The sequence below is a fragment of the Anomaloglossus baeobatrachus genome, chromosome 7, assembly GCF_048569485.1.
Source record: "Anomaloglossus baeobatrachus isolate aAnoBae1 chromosome 7, aAnoBae1.hap1, whole genome shotgun sequence".
NCBI classification, from domain to species: domain Eukaryota; kingdom Metazoa; phylum Chordata; class Amphibia; order Anura; family Aromobatidae; genus Anomaloglossus; species Anomaloglossus baeobatrachus.
In genome coordinates, this window is record NC_134359.1 from 245,494,780 (window position 1) to 245,515,758 (window position 20,979).

Here is a 20,979-nt window from a genome sequence, read left to right on the forward strand (position 1 = left end):
CCATGGGTCTACGCGTTTCAAGGTCTGTGACCTCTTCTTCAGGACCAGTAAATCAACACTACATGTACATACAAATGAAGCTTTTTTATACATGTGGTATCCACAAAGTACCGCCTCCCGGCACTTTGAAAAAAGTCAGAAGAAAAAAGAAAAAAACATCTGCATGCATGATACAGCGTTTTTCACAGATATCATATACTTTGTAGAATGCTATTATGCTGGTCATAAAAACAATTTATATGAGAAATACACATTCATAAAATGGAAAATTATAAAATAAACAGAAAAGGAAAGAAAAAAATGTCAAAAATCAGGACATGAACTCCAAGAAAGTTGCCCTTAAGGTAACCTTCGATTTTTGTGGTGTACGCCACCAGTAGTTCTCAAACATCTGTGTATCCCTAAAATTATGTTCACAAGGTTGTGATATATGCGTACAATTAAATAAAACATATATTTAATAAATATATTAAAAACATTTCAATATAGAAAAAATAATAAAGGAAAGAGATGAAATAAAATGATAATAAAAATGTATAATTTGCTGTGAGCTTTTTATATAGAATAAAAATTCTTTCACCCAGGAATATAAAGTGATGTGTATATAAATATATGTGAATACAAATTTTATAATATAATGTGTGCTATATTCTTTGTTTGTGTGTTAAAAAAGGAATGTGGTATTTACTTTTTTCTTTTTCAAAGAGGATCATAGTATCAACGAGCTTAAGGTTATTAGCGGGCATGAGCGTGGGAAAAAATATGTGTGCGCATGCTCTTGACCCTACCATGAGGACACATAGTACAGCGGTACGGAGTAGATGCCAGAACTGGGACCGTGGGAATAAAATCTAAGGCGCCTGCGCCAGGGATATAACTGGTTCAAGGTGGCTGTGTATGCAGTTATTTAAATTCTGAAGAGCAACATATAAATTAATAATGAAGAGCAACATATAAATTAATAGATATAAAAACATACTATAAACAGTTATTTCTCTAAAAAATATATACATAGAGCCTATAAAAAGGGGACAATAATAAAAGGAGTCAGGATGAATAAAAACTCCCAAATGGCACAACAAATTAGTAAAACAGGTCAGTTACTTCATTAAGTCCAGTTGGTTTCAATGTATCCAATCTATAAAATACAAAAGGTCTCTTTTTTATTTAAAACCTCTATTCTATTAGGAGTATCAATAGGGATTTGTTCAATTGGTGTTATAATGATGTCTGCCTTTTTGCCATGTACCAAAGTGCAATGTCGGGACAATCCATGTAAGAGGAACCCTTTCTTGATGTTATGTCTATGGGAATTTAATCTGTTATGTAGGGGCTGTCTAGTCCTTCCTACATATTTTTTTACCGCATGCACAATCAATGAGATACACCTCAAAATCAGAATGGCATGTGAGATGTCCCTTGATCGTATATATTTATCTGGTTCCTCAGCTGTACCAAAAGTCTTTCTTTTGTGTGCAATGGATGTACAGCATAGACAATTTTTGCTGTAGCATTTTGAGACCCCAATAGAGCGTTCCTCTTCTTTAGAATTAATAAGAACTCTCAACCTACTGGGTGCCACAATATTCCTAATAGTCGGGGCTCTCCTGTAGGTGATGCCTGGATGGGATGGAAGAATCTTCTTAAGCACAGGATCACCCAAAAGGATCTCCCCGTGTTTATTAAGGGTCTTCTTAATTAACGCATTATCATGACTAAAAGTGGTAATAAAATTATAGCTAAAATCAGAGGGTCCATCACGAGGAGACATTTTATTGGAGGTTATAATCAAATCCTCCTGTCTCAGGTTCTTGGTTTCTTTAAAAGCTCGGGTTAAAAGTTTTTTGGGGTAGATCTTTTCATTAAAACGGTCATATAAAACTCCAGCTTGTATCTTAAAATCATCATCTAGTGTACAATTTTTCCTAATTCTCCGATATTGATTAATGGGAATGTTTAGCAACCATTTATTATAGTGGCCGCTATTAAAATGTATGTAGCCGTTTGTGTCTACTTTTTTAAAAAAGGTCTTAGTAAAAATCTTGTTTTCCTTGTGTGCAATTGTGAGGTCAAGAAAATCTATTGTATCCTTATTAATAGTAGAGGAGAAAGATAAACCCCAATTATTCTTTTCTATATGAGAAATAAAATTAGACACGTTATCCTCCTTATTGTCCCAAATTATAAATAAGTCATCTATGTATCTTTTATAGAGTATAATGTTGTTCTGATATTCAGATTGTTCAATAAAAACAGATTCAAAAATTCCCATAAATAGATTTGCATAAGTTGGTGCGATTTTACTACCCATCGCAGTCCCAAGGATCTGATGGTACAGTACATCTAGGAAGGTGAAATAGTTATTTTTCAGTATAAAACTCATCCCTTCACGGACAAAATTTTTTTGTAAAGGGTGTAGCCTGGTATCTTTTTCCACAAAATGTGAGAAGCAAAGTAACCCCAAATCATGGTCTATATTTGAATAGAGAGCAGACACATCCATTGTAATAAAGTGATATGTATCTTTCCAAACAATATCCTTTAACATGGTTATTAAATTAGAAGAATCTCTCAGATAGCTATTTAGTTCTAATACATGAACATGCATAATTTCATCAATAAATGCAGCCAAATTTGATGTCAAAGAATCAAATCCTGAAATAATCGGTCGTCCCGGGGGGTTTTCAAGATTCTTATGGATCTTGGGGAGGTGGTATAAAAAGGTCATTTTAGGATCCTTAATCATAAGAAATTTATTTTCAGTGCTATTAAGAATATTATTTACAGTTGCTCTGGTAATTAGATCATTATATGCTATAACCGCAGTGTCATAATTCATTTTACTTGTCTTACAATATTGTGCAGCATTCGATAGGATATTGTGGGCTTCCTTTATATAATCCACCCTGTCCTGTATGACCACACCACATCCTTTATCAGCCGATCTTATAACTATGTTCATGTTCATTTTTAGGGATTTTAGAGCTATTTTTTCACCCTTACTAAGATTAGACAAAATCCTGTTATTACCCGAATCAAGATGTTTAAAATCTTCTAAAACCATATCGCAAAAGGTTTTTATATGGTGCCCCTTGCTGGCTATAGGATAAAATTTTGATTTCGCTTTTACATTTGTGTGCAAAAAAACATCTGTATGTATAGTAGTATTATTATCTTTCGAAAGTATATTATTAGGGAGACCGTCAGCAAGTAGGTTGTTCTGTTTTGAGATCCTTTTTCTCTATAGCAAAATGTCTCTTTAGTGTCAATTTTCTTACAAAGTTTTGAAAGTCCAGGTATAAGTCAAAGTCTTTAGAATAAAAGGTCGGACAAAAGGATAAACCCTTATTTAGGACTGCTGTTTCTTCCTTTGTGAGTATGTGTTTAGAGAGGTTAAAGATATTATTAGTATCCTTTTTTATGTTTTCTTTCCTTTTTTGTTAACACACAAACAAAGAATATAGCACACATATTATAAAATTTTTATTCACATATATTTATATACACATCACTTTATATTCCTGGGTGAAAGAATTTTTATTCTATATAAAAAGCTCACAGCAAATTATACATTTTTATTATCATTTTATTTCATCTCTTTCCTTTATTATTTTTTCTATATTGAAATGTTTTTAATATATTTATTAAATATATGTTTTATTTAATTGTACGCATATATCACAACCTTGTGAACATAATTTTAGGGATACACAGATGTTTGAGAACTACTGGTGGCGTACACCACAAAAATCGAAGGTTACCTTAAGGGCAACTTTCTTGGAGTTCGTGTCCTGATTTTTGACATTTTTTTCTTTCCTTTTCTGTTTATTTTATAATTTTCCATTTTATGAATGTGTATTTCTCATATACATTGTTTTTATGACCAGCATAATAGCATTCTACAAAGTATATGATATCTGTGAAAAACGCTGTATCATGCATGCAGATGTTTTTTTCTTTTCCTTCTGACTTTTCTCAAAGTGCCGGGAGGCGGTACTTTGTGGATACCACATGTATAAAAAAGCTTCATTTGTATGTACATGTAGTGTTGATTTACTGGTCCTGAAGAAGAGGTCACAGACCTTGAAACGTGTAGACCCATGGAATAAAAGAATGTTCTAAATTATCAACATCTCCTCTGCATTTATCTGGCGGATTGCGCGGGTTTAACCCCTTCTCCTTCTCCACTTTGATCAAGAATCACTAATAAGACAGTCCACTGGACTCCTAGTAATCACCAAGACCGCCCACTGGAGTCCTAAATCACTAATAAGACCGCCATTCACTAATAAGACTGCCCACTGGACTACTAAGAATCACTAATCAGACCGCGCAATGGACTCCTAAGAATCACTAATAAGACTGCCCACTGGACTCCTAAGAATCACTAATAAGACCGCCCAATGGACTCCTAAGAATCACTAATCAGATCACCCACTGGATTCCTGAGAATCACTAATCAGACCACCCACTGGACTCCGAAGGTTAAAATGAACACAAATCAAAATGGAAAAGATGTATGTTTAGCTTCTCCTGCTATATAACGCTGCCCGCAGATCGCACTTCAGGCTCAATGTGACAGGTTACATTTACTTTATTGCATACCTATAACCGACAGATGATCAGTTTGTGAAGAGCATATATACACTACTTATGAATTTTTATTACGTTATATACATGTTCTCTGCTGTTTGTTTTTTTTAATTTGTTTGGTTAACAGAAACAGTTAGCCAAAATGGCACGGACCTATGAGAAAAGAATAGACTGGCTTACAAAGGGAAGCAGAAGACAATGGGGAACGGTTTGTGAAAAAAGGTGTGTTTATACTTCCCTTTAAATGGAATCCTGCAAAGTTTTAAAGGGGTGGTCCACTATTATGTATAGTGGCCACATTGATTTAAAGCTCAGAAAGAAGGCTTTATTCCAGATACCTTCTGTTGCCAATTCTGCCTGTGAGCTGCGCTATCGCTGTCTGCTCATCCCCCATGATGTGATCCAGGCTGCAGTGGCCTCTGATGTCCAGTGATGTCAAGCCAAGTTTCGGAATTGGAAGTTGACCGGGCATCACGGAGGCAGGACCCAGTCTCCCTGAGTGACTGGGCTGTGGGCGGAGTGTCACCACACGTCACAGCCCAGCATTGTGCGTGCTTGCAGCGCTCTAAGGAAATCAGTGAAGGAGAGAACGCGTAAAATGCTGGGCTGTGACGTGCGATGAAACTCCGCCCACAGCCCAGTCTCTCATTGAGACTGGGTCATGCCTTGGTGATGCCGGGTCAACTTCCAATTACGGAATTTGACAGGACATCAGAGGCTGCTGCAGCCTGGGCTACGTGATGGGGATGAGCAGACAGCTCAGGCAGAAGTGGCAACAGAATGTATTTGAAAAATACATATACATGTACATACAGTATGTATATATAATATATATGTACATGTGTGTATATATATATATATATATATATATATATATATATATATATATATATATACTGTACTTGCTATACACCTTATATAATGTATATTCAATTTTCATTTACAATAGTAACATACGCCATCGGTCAGTTTCTCATCATATACATAACACAGCTCGGTATTGTTCGGAGCACGCATGTGCTGAGTGTTGTAATGGTTCATGTATAAGCTCAGCTTTTTACATATTTTTCTTTTTCCTAAAGGGTTGTGCTGCTTGTGGACTTATCCCTCGAGAACGCCTTGCACATTATTCACATTCAGCATTCTCTGCGGCTTTTACTGGAAGAACAAATGGCAAATAAGGATTTATTTAACATTATAGTGTAAGTTTTGTCTTTTTTTTATAGTTAAAGTCTCACCCCACTTATAAGTCATGTCAGTGCAATATCTATTATTCCTTACCGAGAAAAAGTTGCATTTAACTGTCTGCTTGTGATATTCACACGGTTGGTATTTTTGCAGTACTCACAAGCCAATATATGATGTTTCCCATTGTAAATAATGTATACCTAAACTTTAAAAGGAACCTGTCACATCCAGAAATGCTACTCACCAGCAGATATAGTGGAAATCTCGAGGTAAAATGCATTTAAATGCTATGTAGTAGGTGTCAAGCTGCCACCAGGGCGAGCCGGAGCTCTGCAGCAGAAGACACTACACAGAGCAACAAGAACCAGGAAGTAGATACACAGTGTGTGCTCGTACACTGCCTCACAGCACAGCTGGGGAGCAGAGCTGCGGGGCGTGCGAGGAATGGTCAGGCAGGCTGGGTCAAACAATACGGGCAGAAGGAGGACCGGAGGAAAGAGCAGAAGCAGAGTCGAGGTCAGGCCGAGGTCAGTACCAGAGGAAGCAACCGAGTGGAGAGGTAGGAGAGGGGACAGAGGAATGGGGGAATGACTAGGGGACGGAACACAGACAGGGCACAGGGGCACAGGCACAGACGGATGAGGATAACACTTACAGGACCAGCAATCACAGGCAAAGCAGCGCTAAGCTTATAGCCGGCGCTGGTTCACTGGAGATGTCAGTTTTTAAAGCATCCAAGCTCCGGAAGTGAGGCTCGGGAGAAGGCTCCGCCCCCTAGCCATGTGGACGGGGAGGCGGAACCGTGACAGTAGGCTTTCTGGTGCGGTGGGTGTAGGGAGAAAAGGAAGTTGTATTCTACTTCCAGCCGCTTGTTTTCAGTCATGGTGCAATGGGTTTTAACAGTCACCGTTCACTAATCAGTGAGCATACTATAATCACTGCATGACAGATTGATTGACAGTCAGGTGTGCAGCGTATGTGCAGAGCAGACTCTCAATCAATCTGCCTTTTAGCTTGCTCACTATATAGTGAGCGGTGACTTACAGCTCCATGCAACTTTCCAGTGACTGAAAGCAAGCAGCTGCTAGGAGAATAAAAGCAAGCAGCTGCAGGGAGAACAAAAGCAAGCAGATGCAGGGAGAATAAAACTCCAGTTTCTCACTTTAGTTGATGACTCAGTAAGGGAGCCATTCTCAATTTAAACACTATTTACCAGCAAATTATACCTGCAGGTAAGTAGGATGGCACAGGTTCTCTTCCATTCTTTCATGTAACACACGTGAAGTAGCTGTACCAGTGTAATCTGGATAAACAGTAGAAGAAAAGAGGGTACTGAAGTATTATTGTTAACAATATTAGGTGGAGATTACTTAGACTGGCATTTCCTATGCACTTCTTAATCAGATGCCTGTTGGCCGTCCGAGTGTCACAAACTTAAATCTACATAGTTATGTGCTTTGTAGATTTCCACTACACTTTAGTAAGGGCTGAGGTTGGCCCCATACATCCTTCTACACCCTATCTACTATTTAGAAAAGTGCAAGAACCACATAAAATCAAAAAGTGTTCTTTATTTAAGTAAGACAGACATACAACAAAATTTGTGACTTTTTTCAATCATAAAACTGGTTCAGCTAGCTGGATATATCTTCCCAAAAGTCCTGAGAAAGATAGGTATTATTCTTTTATTGACTTTTTTCATGAAGATGAGAAAAAAAATCAAACTACTCCAGTCTCTCGTCCAGTTTTGTTTTTCATGGCAGCCGGAGAAGGGCAGTTTTTATGTTGTGCTGTCAGTCTTCTACCCAGCATCCTGGGATCTTCCTCTGCTTATTAGGCCTGCAACATCATGTCACGTTGATGACTAAGGGAAGTCTGGCATACAGTGCAACACACAACAAAACAAGGGGTACACCGGGTACAGTCTAACAATGGAGGGTTCTAGCGATAGTAAGGGGGAAGATGGGACACCTCCTGGTCTCACCTGCAGCTCTACCCTGGACTCATAGTCAGTCACTATACAGGTTCTGCACCTGTCGCCGAAAAGGATACCAGAGACCCTGTAAGAACCCTAGCTAGTGAGCTGGCAGGTGAGGGACACTAACCTCACACCAGGCAAAGGAAAGACAGGCAGGTGATAACAACAAACGACTAAGATTCAACATACCACTGCAGTGAGAACCAGGACTGCAACCTACTCAGCTATTTACGATAAGTGCTCCACAAGCTCCTTCCACCTCAAGGCCCAGCTTCCAAATGGATCAGAATAACCGGCCTCCTCTACTGAGAAAAGATGATATATATGTAGGGACTGGGAGTGGTCCCAAACTGGAAGCACCTGAGGAGAGGTAATGAGAATGCTGCTGACAAGGAGAAACTGACATTAACCCTATGCTCGTCAAAAGAAAGGAAACTACATTTAAGGCCTCTTTCACACGTCCGTGCCTCCGGTACGTGTTTGGTCAGTTTCCGCACGTACCGGAGACACGTACACACGTAGACCTAGGTATTCCAATGGATTTGGATACACGTATGTATTTACGCACGGAACGTGTGTCCGTTCCGTACATACGTGTGTCCATGTGTTTCTCACGGCAACATGTCCGTTTTTCTCTCCGGCATCACGGGTGTCACACGGAACGCAAACGGGTCACACGTAACACAAACGGACCACACGGATGTGTTCCATGTTACACGCACCGGAGAAAAGACATGTGTCTGGGAGAAAAAAACAAAACATTACTCACCTTCTTCAGCCCTGCTGTCTCTCCCGCTGCTGTCAATTGCTGTCGACCGCCGCTCATTATGCTCATTGAATATTCACTTCACTGCGGCCGGAAGCAACAGCAGCGGGGAGTCGGCAGGACCGGAGACCAAAGATCAGCACCACGGACAGCGACGCCAGGGACAGGTGAGTAGAAATTTCCCGTTCTCCGTGTGTTATCACGGATAACACACGTAGAACACACATAGGCAATAAACACGGCTCACGGAGGGCAAAATGCACCTCTGACACGTCCGTGAAAAACGTGCGTGATTTTCACGAACGTGTGAAAGAGGCCTAATAAAGAGTCTTACATGGCAAATGCAAGACTCTAGCCCTGAACCTGCCACTAGTCTCATACAGAAGAGAGACGACCGTGACAACTAACAAGGCATGATGTCGCAGGGGCGTACTAAGCTGCAGATGTGCCCACGATGCCCGGTAGAGCATTGTAAGCGCAGAACTGAATGCAGTCTCAGAGCATCTAACCAGAAGACTGATCCGGGTAGTTGAAATCTTTTAATTCATCTCTACAATTTAATATTATAGTTACTAATTACTACTTTATATCTTGCAGATTTGGGAGTGATATACACGTTTGGAAGGAAGGAATGGTGCCAATGACATCTGAAAATTTGCAGAATGCATGGAAGTAGGTCGTCCCACTCTCTATAGATTATTTCATGTGCATTAGGCTCAATAATTTGATAATTACAATTGTAGCAGTAACAGGAGCAGTTAGAAAAAAGTAATATGAAGAAAATTATTAAAGGGGTTGTACTAGACTTTTATATTGACGGCCTATCTTTAGGATTGGTCATCAATAGCTGACCGGTGAGTTTGCAATAACTGGTGCCTCCACCGATCAGCTGTTCCCAGTGATGGTGGGGGGAAGTGCTTAGTCGCAGAACTGCACAACACAGCTTTGTCAACTACCGTGTTTTTCCAAAAATAAGAACTCCCCAACAATAAGCCCTAGCCGGGATTTTCAGCATTTTCAGAGCAAGGCTTAAATATAAGCCCTCCCCCGAAAAGAAGGCATTGTCGTGGATCAATAATGAAGTGTCCGTGCAGCTAAAAAAGTTACAGATACTGCAGGACACTTCAATATAGAAAGCAGACACCCCGGAATCACACTCACCTAACGCGGCCCTGCAGTGAATCGCACACCCACACACATCAGATCTCACACACACACAATCAGATCTATCATACAAACATCGGATCACACACACAATCAGATCGCACACACAAACATCGAATCACACACACATCGGATCGCACAGATACTCACCAGCGACACCGATTTCTTCTCGCTGGCAGAATCCTGAGAGGCTGTGCGGTGGAGCGCAAGGACCTGCTGCAATGCTTGCTTACAGGACCTGCGGGACACATGTGACTTCCTCCCATCATTCCCTGCGGCCAAGCGCATTGTTTAACGCTGGATGTGAGATGAATGCGTGTGTGTGATCTGCTGTGTGTGAGTGTGTCAGCCAGAAGAAGGGGAGGATGGCGTGCACCACCCACCGGAGATCATAGGGAAGACCTGGGAGCCACGCAGACATCTGGGGTCTGGTAAGTATGAGTCTCCTGGGAAGTGGGGGGGGGGTCTGCTTTCTTGGGGGGTAAACTTCCCCCCCAACCGTAAGACCTCCTCCAAAAATAAGCGCTAGTGCTTTTTTTGGGGGGGGGGCAAAAAAAATATGACAGTGTCTTATTTTTGGAAAATCACGGTATATGGTTGCCACAGCCAGATACTGCTCAAAAGGAGGAGGATGTGCAGTAACCAGCCGCAGCCACTATACAGTTGACATCTGTTCTGTGCAGCTCCGATTCTGAGAACATTGGGCCGCTGCCGACACCAGGAACAATTGATCATCTTGGGACCCTGCTGTTGCACCCCCACTAATCAGATATTGATGATCTATCCTGGGCAATCCCTTTTAAAGAGCATTTCCTAGTAAAATAATTTAAAAATATACTTTAAGTATAGGCCTTAATAGCTGTCATTATAGATTGCAAGAGTTGGAGTCACTTTGCTTGAAGGGTTATTCCCATCTGGAAAATCCTATCCCCATATGTAGGAGGTGTAATAATATAAGCAAATACCTGCATTTATAAATGTAGTATATATTTTCTGATATAGCCATGTCTCTTTCTTCATGTGCAGGGCATTGCAGCTTAGGTATGCATGGTTATGACCACAAGCAACTACGGTAACTCTCACTATATGAGTGGACATGACCATGGATTCCTGAGCAAAACTTACCTGCCAATGACCTGAGAAAAATGAGGGGTGAGTCCTGCCACCATAGCAGAGACTGCCTGCCCCAGGGGAAAGACGAATTGGACAATCCAGGTAGCGGACAGACTTGTCCCGGTAGGAACGTAGTGCCAACTGCAGTGGTCTGGTGTGGAACAGGGCAAACACAATTGCTTCAATGGCCGCCACCATCTTGCCCAGGACGCTCATGAAGAATCGAAGAGGAAGAGTTGAAGGGCGGCACAGGGACTGGATGCCGGTCTGTAGGGCTGACATCTTATCTGCTGGAAGGAGAATCTTCTCTTGGACTTTGATGAACAACATTCCCAGGAAGATTAATCGCTAAGACTGGAGTATAGATAACTTTGTATCAACAAAACCCATCAGGTCACCATGCAAAAGGCATGCCCTCACGCAACTGAATTGATGAGAAAAAAATGTTATGCGTCCCGGAAAATGGTGACAAAAGGCAAAGTTTAGTTCCCTAAATTTTTTTTATCACCGCTTATATGACTATTCTCAAGTTTTTAAATTACATTAATTAGTTGTACAACATGAAATAAGCAAGTTTGCAATTGACTGTTTCTTTGTCGCTCCATTGGGAGACCCAGACAATTGGTGTATAGCTTCTGCCTCCGGAGGCCACACAAAGTATTACACTTTAAAAAGTGTAACCCCTCCCCTCTGCCTATACACCCTCCCGTGGATCACGGGCTCCTCAGTTTTATGCTTTGTGTGGAAGGAGGCACACATCCACTCATGCATTCTCATATTAGTTATGTCGGTTGGAAGAAAAGAGGGCCCCCACGGGGCCCCCGGCATGTTCCCTTCTCACCCCACTACGTCGGCGGTGCTGTTAAGGTTGAGGTACCCATTGCGGGTACAAAGGCCGGAGCCTAATGCCGTCTCCTTCACCATCCCTTAGCGGCTCTGGGAGAAGTGGGATCCTGAGCGGTCATCCATTTACTGGGACCGTGCTCCCTCCGCAGCCCCTGTGGGAATCTGCCGGACCGGAGTCTATTCAACCTCAGGGACCGGGCCCTGCAACTCAAAGGTACTCTGTGTCCCCATTGGGGACTGTGCAGGGAGCGCACCTTCTTCCCGGACACTGCGGCAGCTGCTGAATTGAGAAGGCCGGTGGACTTCCGCGCCGACCGTGCCTGCTTGTCGGGCACGGTCTCAAATTTAGTCCCCGGCTTCATCGCAGCCTAGTCGCAAAAATCCCGCCCCCGGGCCTGCCTGTCAGGGGTAAGGGCGGGACTGCCGACCTGACGTCGGATATGAGGGCTGGAGCATCCTGCATGTTTCCTCCCCCCTCACTGATCACTGTGGGGACCTCAGATTCCCGCACTTTCCTGGCGCCGCCCACGGCTCCACTCCTCCCCTGAGAGCTCCGGCAGCCATTTTTTGGCATTCTGCCGGTGGAGGATTCTCAGTGAAGAGCTCTGCAGCTCCGGGGGACCTAAGGCAGGGAATCTGGAGGACACACACTCCGCTGGTTAGCGGTCGGTAAGCCACACCGGTCACCCGGTGCTGGGCTCCCTAGGGTGCCGGAATAGATACATATTTATATATATATATATATATATCTGTTTGGTCGGGCTGTATACCCCTTTCCCATATACCCTCAGTGATCATTCTCCTAGGAGACAACAGCATGTCGTCCACAAGGAGCAAAGCTGTTAAGGCACAGGGTTTTTTTGCGGCCTGTACCTCTTGTGGGGCTATGTTACCTGCGGGTTCCACCTACCCTCACTGTGAGCAATGCTCAACCCCTGTTTCGCTTGCTCAGCCGGAGCCTCGGTCACTAGTGGGCCCCTCGGCTCATGTAGACCCCCTGCTCCCCCTGTCCAGGCGGCAGGGACAGAGTTCGCCTCTTTTGCTGAGAAACTCTCTGAGTCACTTTCACAATCCATGGCTCAGTCTATGGACAAATGGTCTGCCAAGCTGCTAGAAGCTTTGCAGTCCAGACCGGTCCTTACACAAGCCCCGGCCCCTGTTGGAGCGTCGCCTCCAGGCCCCTCTCGGTCCGCGCCGCAGCGCGCTCCCAGGTTGGACCCTAGGTCTCACGTGGAGGACTCCTGCCCGGACCACAGTCCTAGACAGGCTAAGCGGGCTCGCTGGGAATCTTCCCCGACTTCTTCACGCTGCTCGGGTTCCCAGCTTGAGGACTCTCTGGAGGACGAGGCGGAAGTCGCAGCTCAGGGCTCTGACCCTGACGTCGCCCTTAACCTTGATACACCTGAAGGGGACGCTTTAGTGAATGATCTTATCTCGTCCATCAACCAGGTGTTGGATCTCTCTCCCCCGCCTCCTACTGTAGAGGAGTCGGCGTCTCAGCAGGAGAAACACCAGTTTCGGTTCCCCAAACGTACACGTAGTGCGTTTTTCGATCACTCTAACTTCAGAGACGCTGTCCAGAAGCCCAGAGCGGTTCCGGACAAGCGCTTTACTAAGCGCCTCACTGACATGCGTTACCCCTTCCCCTCTGAAGTCGTTAAGGGTTGGGCTCAATGTCCCAAGGTAGATCCTCCAGTCTCTAGATTGGCGGCTAGATCCGTGGTATCGGTTGCAGATGGCTCATCGCTAAAGGATGCCACTGACAGGCAGATAGAGCTCCTGGTGAAGTCCATCTATGAGGCCACGGGCGCGTCTTTTGCCCCGGCCTTTGCAGCCGTGTGGGCACTCCAAGCTATCTCAGCTTGTCTGACTGAGATTAATGCTGTCACGCAATTCTGCTCCGCAAGTTGCGTCTTTGACTTCTCAAGCGTCAGCTTTTTCTTCCTACGCCATGAACGCAGTCCTAGACTCTGCTAGCCGTACAGCTGTGGCATCCGCTAACTCTGTGGCAGTCCGCAGGGCCATGTGGCTGCGCGAATGGAAGGCAGACTCGGCCTCCAAGAGGTTCTTAACCGGTTTGCTGTTTTCTGGCGACCGCTTGTTTGGCGAACGATTGGATGAGATTATTAAGGAATCCAAGGGAAAGGACTCCTCCTTACCCCAGTCCAAACCTAAGAGACCTCAGCAACGGAAAATACAATCGAGGTTTCGGTCCTTTCGTCCCTCCGCCAAGCCCCAATCCTCTTCATCCAGCAGGCCGGAGAAAGGCCAGAGGAACTCCTATGCGTGGCGGTCCAAGTCACGCCCCCAAAAGGCCGAAGGAGGCACTGCCTCCAAGGCGGCCTCCTCATGACTCTCGGCATCCCCTAGCCGCATCCTCGGTCGGTGGCAGGCTCTCCCGCTTTGGCGACGCCTGGTGGCCACATGTTCAAGACCGATGGGTGAGAGACATTCTGTCTCACGGTTACAGGATAGAGTTCAGCTCTCGTCCTGCGGCTCGTTTCTTCAGAACCTCTCCACCCCCCGCTCAGGCCGACGCACTTTTTCAGGCAGTGGACGCTCTGAAGACAGAAGGAGTTGTGATCCCCGTTCCCCTTCAGGAACGTGGTCGCGGCTTTTACTCCAACTTGTTCGTGGTGCCAAAAAAGGACGGATCATTCCGTCCCGTTCTGGACCTCAAGCTACTCAACAGACATGTGAGAACCAGACGGTTTCGGATGGAATCTCTCCGCTCGGTCATCGCCTCGATGTCACAAGGAGACTTCCTAGCATCGATCGACATCAAGGATGCTTATCTCCACGTGCCGATCGCACCCGAACATCAACGCTTCTTGCGTTTCGCCATCGGGGACGAACACCTTCAGTTCGTGGCATTGCCTTTCGGCCTGGCGACAGCCCCACGGGTTTTCACCAAAGTCATGGCATCCGTTGTGGCGGTCCTACACTCTCAGGGCCACTCGGTGATTCCCTACTTAGACGATCTCCTAGTCAGGGCCCCGTCTCGGGTGGCGTGTCAACACAGCCTTACCGTCGCTCTGGCGACTCTGCAGCAGTTCGGGTGGATCATCAACTTCCCGAAATCCAAGTTGACACCGACCCAATCACTGACTTACCTCGGGATGGAGTTTCATACACAGTCAGCGGTAGTCAAGCTACCGCGGGACAAACAGCTTTCTCTGCAGGCAGGGGTGCAATCACTTCTTCGGGGTCAGTCACACCCAGGGCCGTATTTACCATTAGGCACCCGTGGTCCGGTGCCTAGGGCGGCAGATTGTGAGGGGCGGCACCTTCTGGCAGCAAAAAAAAAAAAAAAAAAAAAAAAATTTTTTTTTTTTTTTTTTTTTTTTTTTTTTACATTTTTTTTTTGTGGCCGCCGAGCACAGGGAGCTGATTGACCCCGGAACTGCCGGCGCCTGCACTTCCGGGGTCACAGGCGCGCGCCAATCAGCTCCTTCCTCTGTGCTGCGTCCACTGCTGTGTGGACGTCACATGCAGAGCTCACAGCAGGACGCCGCGGAGGACGCCGTGATGGAAGCCGGTGTCAGAAGAGGATACTCACGTGAGCCAGGAAGATGGCGGCGGGCATTGGAGCAGGTAAGTGGATTCATAAGGAGCGTGGGAGTGTCTCTAATGCAGACCAGAGATCTGCGCATGCGGGGGGGAGGCGGCAAAGGCAGATACTGGAGGGAGGCAGAGGCTGAGACTGGGGGGAGGCTGGAGGGAGGCAGAGGCTGAGACTGGGGGGAGGCTGGAGGGAGGCAGAGGCTGAGACTGGGGAGAGGCTGGAGGTAGGCAGAGGCTGAGACTGGAGGGAGGCAGTGGCTGAGACTGGGGGGAGGCTGGAGGGAGGCAGAGGCTGAGACTGAAGAGAGGCAGAGGCTGAGACTGGGGGGAGGCTGGAGGGAGGCAGAGGCTGAGACTGGAGGGAGGCAGAGGCTGAGACTGTGGGGAGGCTGGAGGGAGGCAGAGGCTGAGACTGGGGGAGGCTGGAAGGAGGCAGATGCAGAGACTGGGGGGGAGGCTGGAGGGAGGCAGAGACTGGGGGGAGGCTGGAGGGAGGCAGAGGCTGAGACTGGGGGGAGGCTGGAGGGAGGCAGAGGCAGAGACTGGGGGGAGGCTGGAGGGAGGCAGAGGCTGAGACTGGGGGGAGACTGGAGGGAGGCAGAGACTGGGGGGAGGCTGGAGGGAGGCAGAGGCTGAGACTGGGGGGAGGCTGGAGGGAGGCAGAGGCAGAGACTGGGGGGAGGCTGGAGGGAGGCAGAGGGAGAGACTGTGGGGAGGCTGGAGGGAGGCAGAGGCAGAGACTGGGGGGAGGCTGGAGGGAGGCAGAGGCAGAGACTGGGGGGAGGCTGGAGGGAGGCAGAGGCAGAGACTGGGGGGAGGCTGGAGGGAGGCAGAGGCAGAGACTGGGGGGAGGCTGGAGGGAGGCAGAGGCAGAGACTGGAGGGAGGCAGAGGCTGAGACTGGAGGGAGGCAGAGGCTGAGACTGGGGGGAGGCTGGAGGGAGGCAGAGGCTGAGACTGGAGAGAGGCAGAGGCTGAGACTGGGGGGAGGTTGGAGGGAGGCAGAGGCTGAGACTGGAGGGAGGCTGGAGGGAGGCAGAGGCAGAGACTGGGGGGAGGCTGGAGGGAGGCTGAGGCAGAGACTGGGGGGAGGCTGGAGGGAGGCAGAGACTGGAGGGAGGCAGAGGCTGAGACTGGAGGGAGGCAGAGGCTGAGACTGGGGGGAGGCTGGAGGGAGGCAGAGGCTGAGACTGGAGAGAGGCAGAGGCTGAGACTGGGGGGAGGTTGGAGGGAGGCAGAGGCTGAGACTGGAGGGAGGCAGAGGCTGAGACTGTGGGGAGGCTGGAGGGAGGCAGAGGCTGAGACTGGGGGAGGCTGGAGGGAGGCAGAGGCAGAGACTGGGGGGAGGCTGGAGGGAGGCAGAGGCAGAGACTGGGAAGAGGCTGGAGGGAGGCAGAGGCTGAGACTGGGGGGAGGCTGGAGGGAGGCAGAGGCAGAGACTGGGGGGAGGCTGGAGGGAGGCAGAGGCAGAGACTGCAGGGAGGCAGAGGCTGAGACTGGAGGGAGGCAGAGGCTGAGACTGGGGGGAGGCTGGAGGGAGGCAGAGGCTGAGACTGGAGAGAGGCAGAGGCTGAGACTGGGGGGAGGTTGGAGGGAGGCAGAGGCTGAGACTGGAGGGAGGCAGAGGCTGAGACTGTGGGGAGGCTGGAGGGAGGCAGAGGCTGAGACTGGGGGAGGCTGGAGGGAGGCAGAGGCAGAGACTGGGGGGAGGCTGGAGGGAGGCAGAGGCAGAGACTGGGGGGAGGCTGGAGGGAGGCAGAGGCAGAGACTGGGGGGAGGTTGGAGGGAGGCAGAGGCTGAGACTGAGGGAGGCAGAGGCTGAGACTGTGGGGAGGCTGGAGGGAGGCAGAGGCTGAGACTGGGGGAGGCTGGAGGGAGGCAGAGGCAGAGACTGGGGGGAGGCTGGAGGGAGGCAGAGGCAGAGACTGGGGGGAGGCTGGAGGGAGGCAGAGGCTGAGACTGGGGGGAGGCTGGAGAGAGGCAGAGGCTGAGACTGGGGGGAGGCTGGAAGGAGGCAGAGGCAGAGACTGGGGGGAGGCTGGAGGGAGGCAGAGGCAGAGACTGGGGGGAGGCTGGAGGGAGGCAGAGGCAGAGACTGGGGGGAGGCTGGAGGGAGGCAGAGGCAGAGACTGGGGGGAGGCTGGAGGGAGGCAGAGTCTGAGACTGGGGGGAGGCTGGAGGGAGGCAGAGGCAGAGACTGGGGGGAGGCTGGAGGGAGGCAGAGGCAGAGACTGGGGGGAGGCTGGAGGGAGGCAGAGGCTGAGACTGGGGGGAGGCTGGAGAGAGGCAGAGGCTGAGACTGGGGGGAGGCTGGAAGGAGGCAGAGGCAGAGACTGGGGGGAGGCTGGAGGGAGGCAGAGGCAGAGACTGGGGGGAGGCTGGAGGGAGGCAGAGGCAGAGACTGGGGGGAGGCTGGAGGGAGGCAGAGGCAGAGACTGGGGGGAGGCTGGAGGGAGGCAGAGTCTGAGACTGGGGGGAGGCTGGAGGGAGGCAGAGGCAGAGACTGGGGGGAGGCTGGAGGGAGGCAGAGGCAGAGACTGGAGGGAGGCAGAGGCTGAGACTGGAGGGAGGCAGAGGCTGAGACTGGGGGGAGGCTGGAGGGAGGCAGAGGCTGAGACTGGAGAGAGGCAGAGGCAGAGACTGGGGGGAGGTTGGAGGGAGTCAGAGGCAGAGACTGGGGGGGAGGCTGGAGGGAGGCAGAGGCAGAGACTGGGGGGAGGCTGGAGGGAGGCAGAGTCAGAGACTGGGGGGAGGCTGGAGGGAGGCAGAGGCAGAGACTGGGGGGAGGCTGGAGGGAGGCAGAGGCTGAGACTGGAGGGAGGCTGAGACTGGGGGGAGGCTGGAGGGAGACTGAGGCTGAGACTGGGGGGAGGCTGGAGGGAGGCTGAGGCTGAGACTGGAGGGAGGCTGAGGCTGAGACTGGGGGGAGGCTGGAGGTAGGCAGAGGCAGAGACTGGGGGGAGGCTGGAGGGAGGCAGAGGCAGAGACTGGGGGGAGGCTGGAGGGAGGCTGAGGCTGAGACTGGAGGGAGGCTGAAGCTGAGACTTGAGGGAGGCTGAGGCTGAGACTGGAGGGAGGCTGGAGGGAGGCTGAAGCGGAGACTGGGGCAGGCTGAGGCTGGGGGGAGGCAAAGGCTGAGACTGGGGAAGAGAGGCTGATGCTGAGGGAAGATAGAGGCTGATGCTGGGGGAGAGAGGCTGATGCTGGGGGAGTGGGAGAGAGGGGCTAATGCTAGAGACAGAGGACAAGGGATGAGGGATAGTGCAATGACAAAATCGATTGGGTGGGGGGAGTGTAAGGACTCAGAATAAGAGGGGGCAGCATTGGGAGCTCATTGTGAAGAAGGGGCAGCATGTGTGGGATCAGTATGGAGTGGAGCAATGTAGGGGAGTCAATATCAAGAGTGGGGTAGTGTGTGTGGGGGGGGTCTCAGCATAAGCGTTAGTGTGGTGGTCTTAGCATGAGTGGGGCAACATGAAGGTCTCATTATGGAAAAGAGGAAGGCAGCATTAGGAGCTCATGGAGAGGGACAGCATGCATGGGACATTGTGAGAAGGGGGCAGCATGCATGGGACACTGAGGAGGGGGCAGCATGCATGAGACATTGTGAGGAGGGGGCAGCATGCATGGGACATTGTGAGAAGGGGGCAGCATGCATGGGACACTGAGGAGGGGGCAACATGCATGAGACATTGTGAGGAGGGAGCAGCATGCATGGGACATTGTGAGGAAGGAGCAGCATGCATGGGACATTGTGAGGAGGGAGCATCAAGCATGAGACATTGTGCGGAGGGAGCAGCATGCATGGGACATTGTGAGGAGGGAGCAGCATGCATGGGACATTGTGAGGCGGGAGCAGCATACATGAGACATTGTGAGGAGGGGGCAGCATGCATTGAGACATTGTGAGGAGGGAGCAGCATTCATGGGACATTGTGAGGAGGGAGCAGCATGCATGGGACATTGTGAGGAGGGAGCAGCATGCATGGGACATTGTGAAGAGGGGGCAGCATGCATGGGACATTGTGAAGAGGGAGCAGCATGCATGGGACATTGTGAAGAGGGGGCAGCATGCATGGGACATTGTGAGGAGAGAGCAGCATGCATGGGACATTGTGAGGAGGGGGCAGCATGCATGGGACATTGTGAGGAGGGGGCAGCATGCATGGGACATTGTGAGGAGGGGGCAGCATGCATGGGACATTGTGAGGAGGGGGCAGCATGCAAGGGACATTGTGAGGATGGGGCAGCATGCAAGGGACATTGTGAGGAGGGAGCAGCATGCATGGGACATTGTGAGGAGGGGGCAGCATGCATGGGACATTGTGAGGAGGGGGCAGCATGCATGGGACATTGTGAGGAGGGGGCAGCATGCATGGGACATTGTGAGGAGGGGGCAGCATGCAAGGGACATTGTGAGGAGGGGGCAGCATTCATGGGACATTGTGAAGAGGGGGCAGCATGCATGGGACATTGTGAGGAGGGGGCAGAAAGCATGGGACATTGTGAGGAGGGAGCAGCATGCATGGGACATTGTGACGAGGGAGCAGCATGCATGGGACATTGTGAGGAGGGGGCAGCATGCATGGGACATTGTGAGGAGGGGGCAGCATGCATGGGACATTGTGAGGAGGGGGCAGCATGCATAGGACATTGTGAGGAGGGGGCAGCATGCATGGGACATTGTGAGGAGGGGGCAGCATTCATGGGACATTGTGAAGAGGGGGCAGCATGCATGGGACATTGTGAGGAGGGGGCAGAAAGCATGGGACATTGTGAGGAGGGAGCAGCATGCATGGGACATTGTGACGAGGGAGCAGCATGCATGGGACATTGTGAGGAGGGGGCAGCATGCATGGGACATTGTGAGGAGGGGGCAGCATGCATGGGACATTGTGAGGAGGGGGCAGCATGCATAGGACATTGTGAGGAGGGGGCAGCATGCATGGGACATTGTCCTCACATCATGCTGCTCCCTCCTCACAATGTACAGATCATATTTCATAATCGAGGAAGGTGTGGTGGGTATAATTTATAAGGGAGGGCAGTGTGGTGTTTATTAGGGGCAGTGTCACAGTCACAGTATATAAGTGGGGACGGTGTGGTGGGAATATTTTATACTCATGCTATGTTTTGATGTGCCTGTGGTGATTCCCATTGGGGGGGGGTTCATTTCTTATTGATACTTTTTAAAGTGTGCTACAGAGTAGATCTGCCTTAAACAGATGTCGTGTGCGAAAACTCAGTTTTACGTTGTCACTAAGGGGCGCGACCACTTAAAGTGCCTAGGGCAGCACGAAGGCAAAATACAGCCCTGGTCACACCCCTTAAGGCGCCTCATGCACTTCCTGGGGAAGATGGTGGCAGCGATGGAGGCAGTGTCGTTCGCGCAATTCCATCTGCGGCCACTCCAATGGGACATTCTCCGCAAATGGGACAGGAGGTCGGCTTCCCTCGACAGGAACGTCTCTCTTTCCCTTGCAACCAAGACGTCACTTCAGTGGTGGCTCCTTCCCAATTTTATATCACAGGGAAAATCCTTCCTACCCCCAACCTGGGCTGTGGTCACCACGGACGCAAGCCTGTCAGGGTGGGGAGCGGTTTTTCTCCACCACAGGGCTCAGGGAACCTGGACTCCGATAGAGTCTTCCCTTCAGATCAATGTTCTGGAGATAAGGGCAGTGTATCTAGCCCTATTGGCTTTCCATCGGTGGCTGGAGGGCAGGCAGATCCGTATCCAGTCGGACAACGCCACTGCCGTCGCATAC

General features: G+C 49.3%; 1 protein-coding gene across 2 annotated transcripts in view; it reads left to right on the plus strand.

The window, feature by feature from the left end:
- The window catches only part of VWA3A (von Willebrand factor A domain containing 3A), a 223,666-nt gene that overhangs the window by 101,067 nt on the left and 101,620 nt on the right, over nucleotides 1–20,979 (plus strand). For both annotated transcript variants that reach the window (XM_075318003.1, XM_075318002.1), the window contains exons 16-18: nucleotides 4,721–4,815; nucleotides 5,676–5,795; nucleotides 9,123–9,197. In XM_075318003.1, coding sequence (XP_075174118.1) covers nucleotides 4,721–4,815; nucleotides 5,676–5,795; nucleotides 9,123–9,197 — 290 coding nt within the window. The remainder of the gene's footprint in view (nucleotides 1–4,720; nucleotides 4,816–5,675; nucleotides 5,796–9,122; nucleotides 9,198–20,979) is intronic.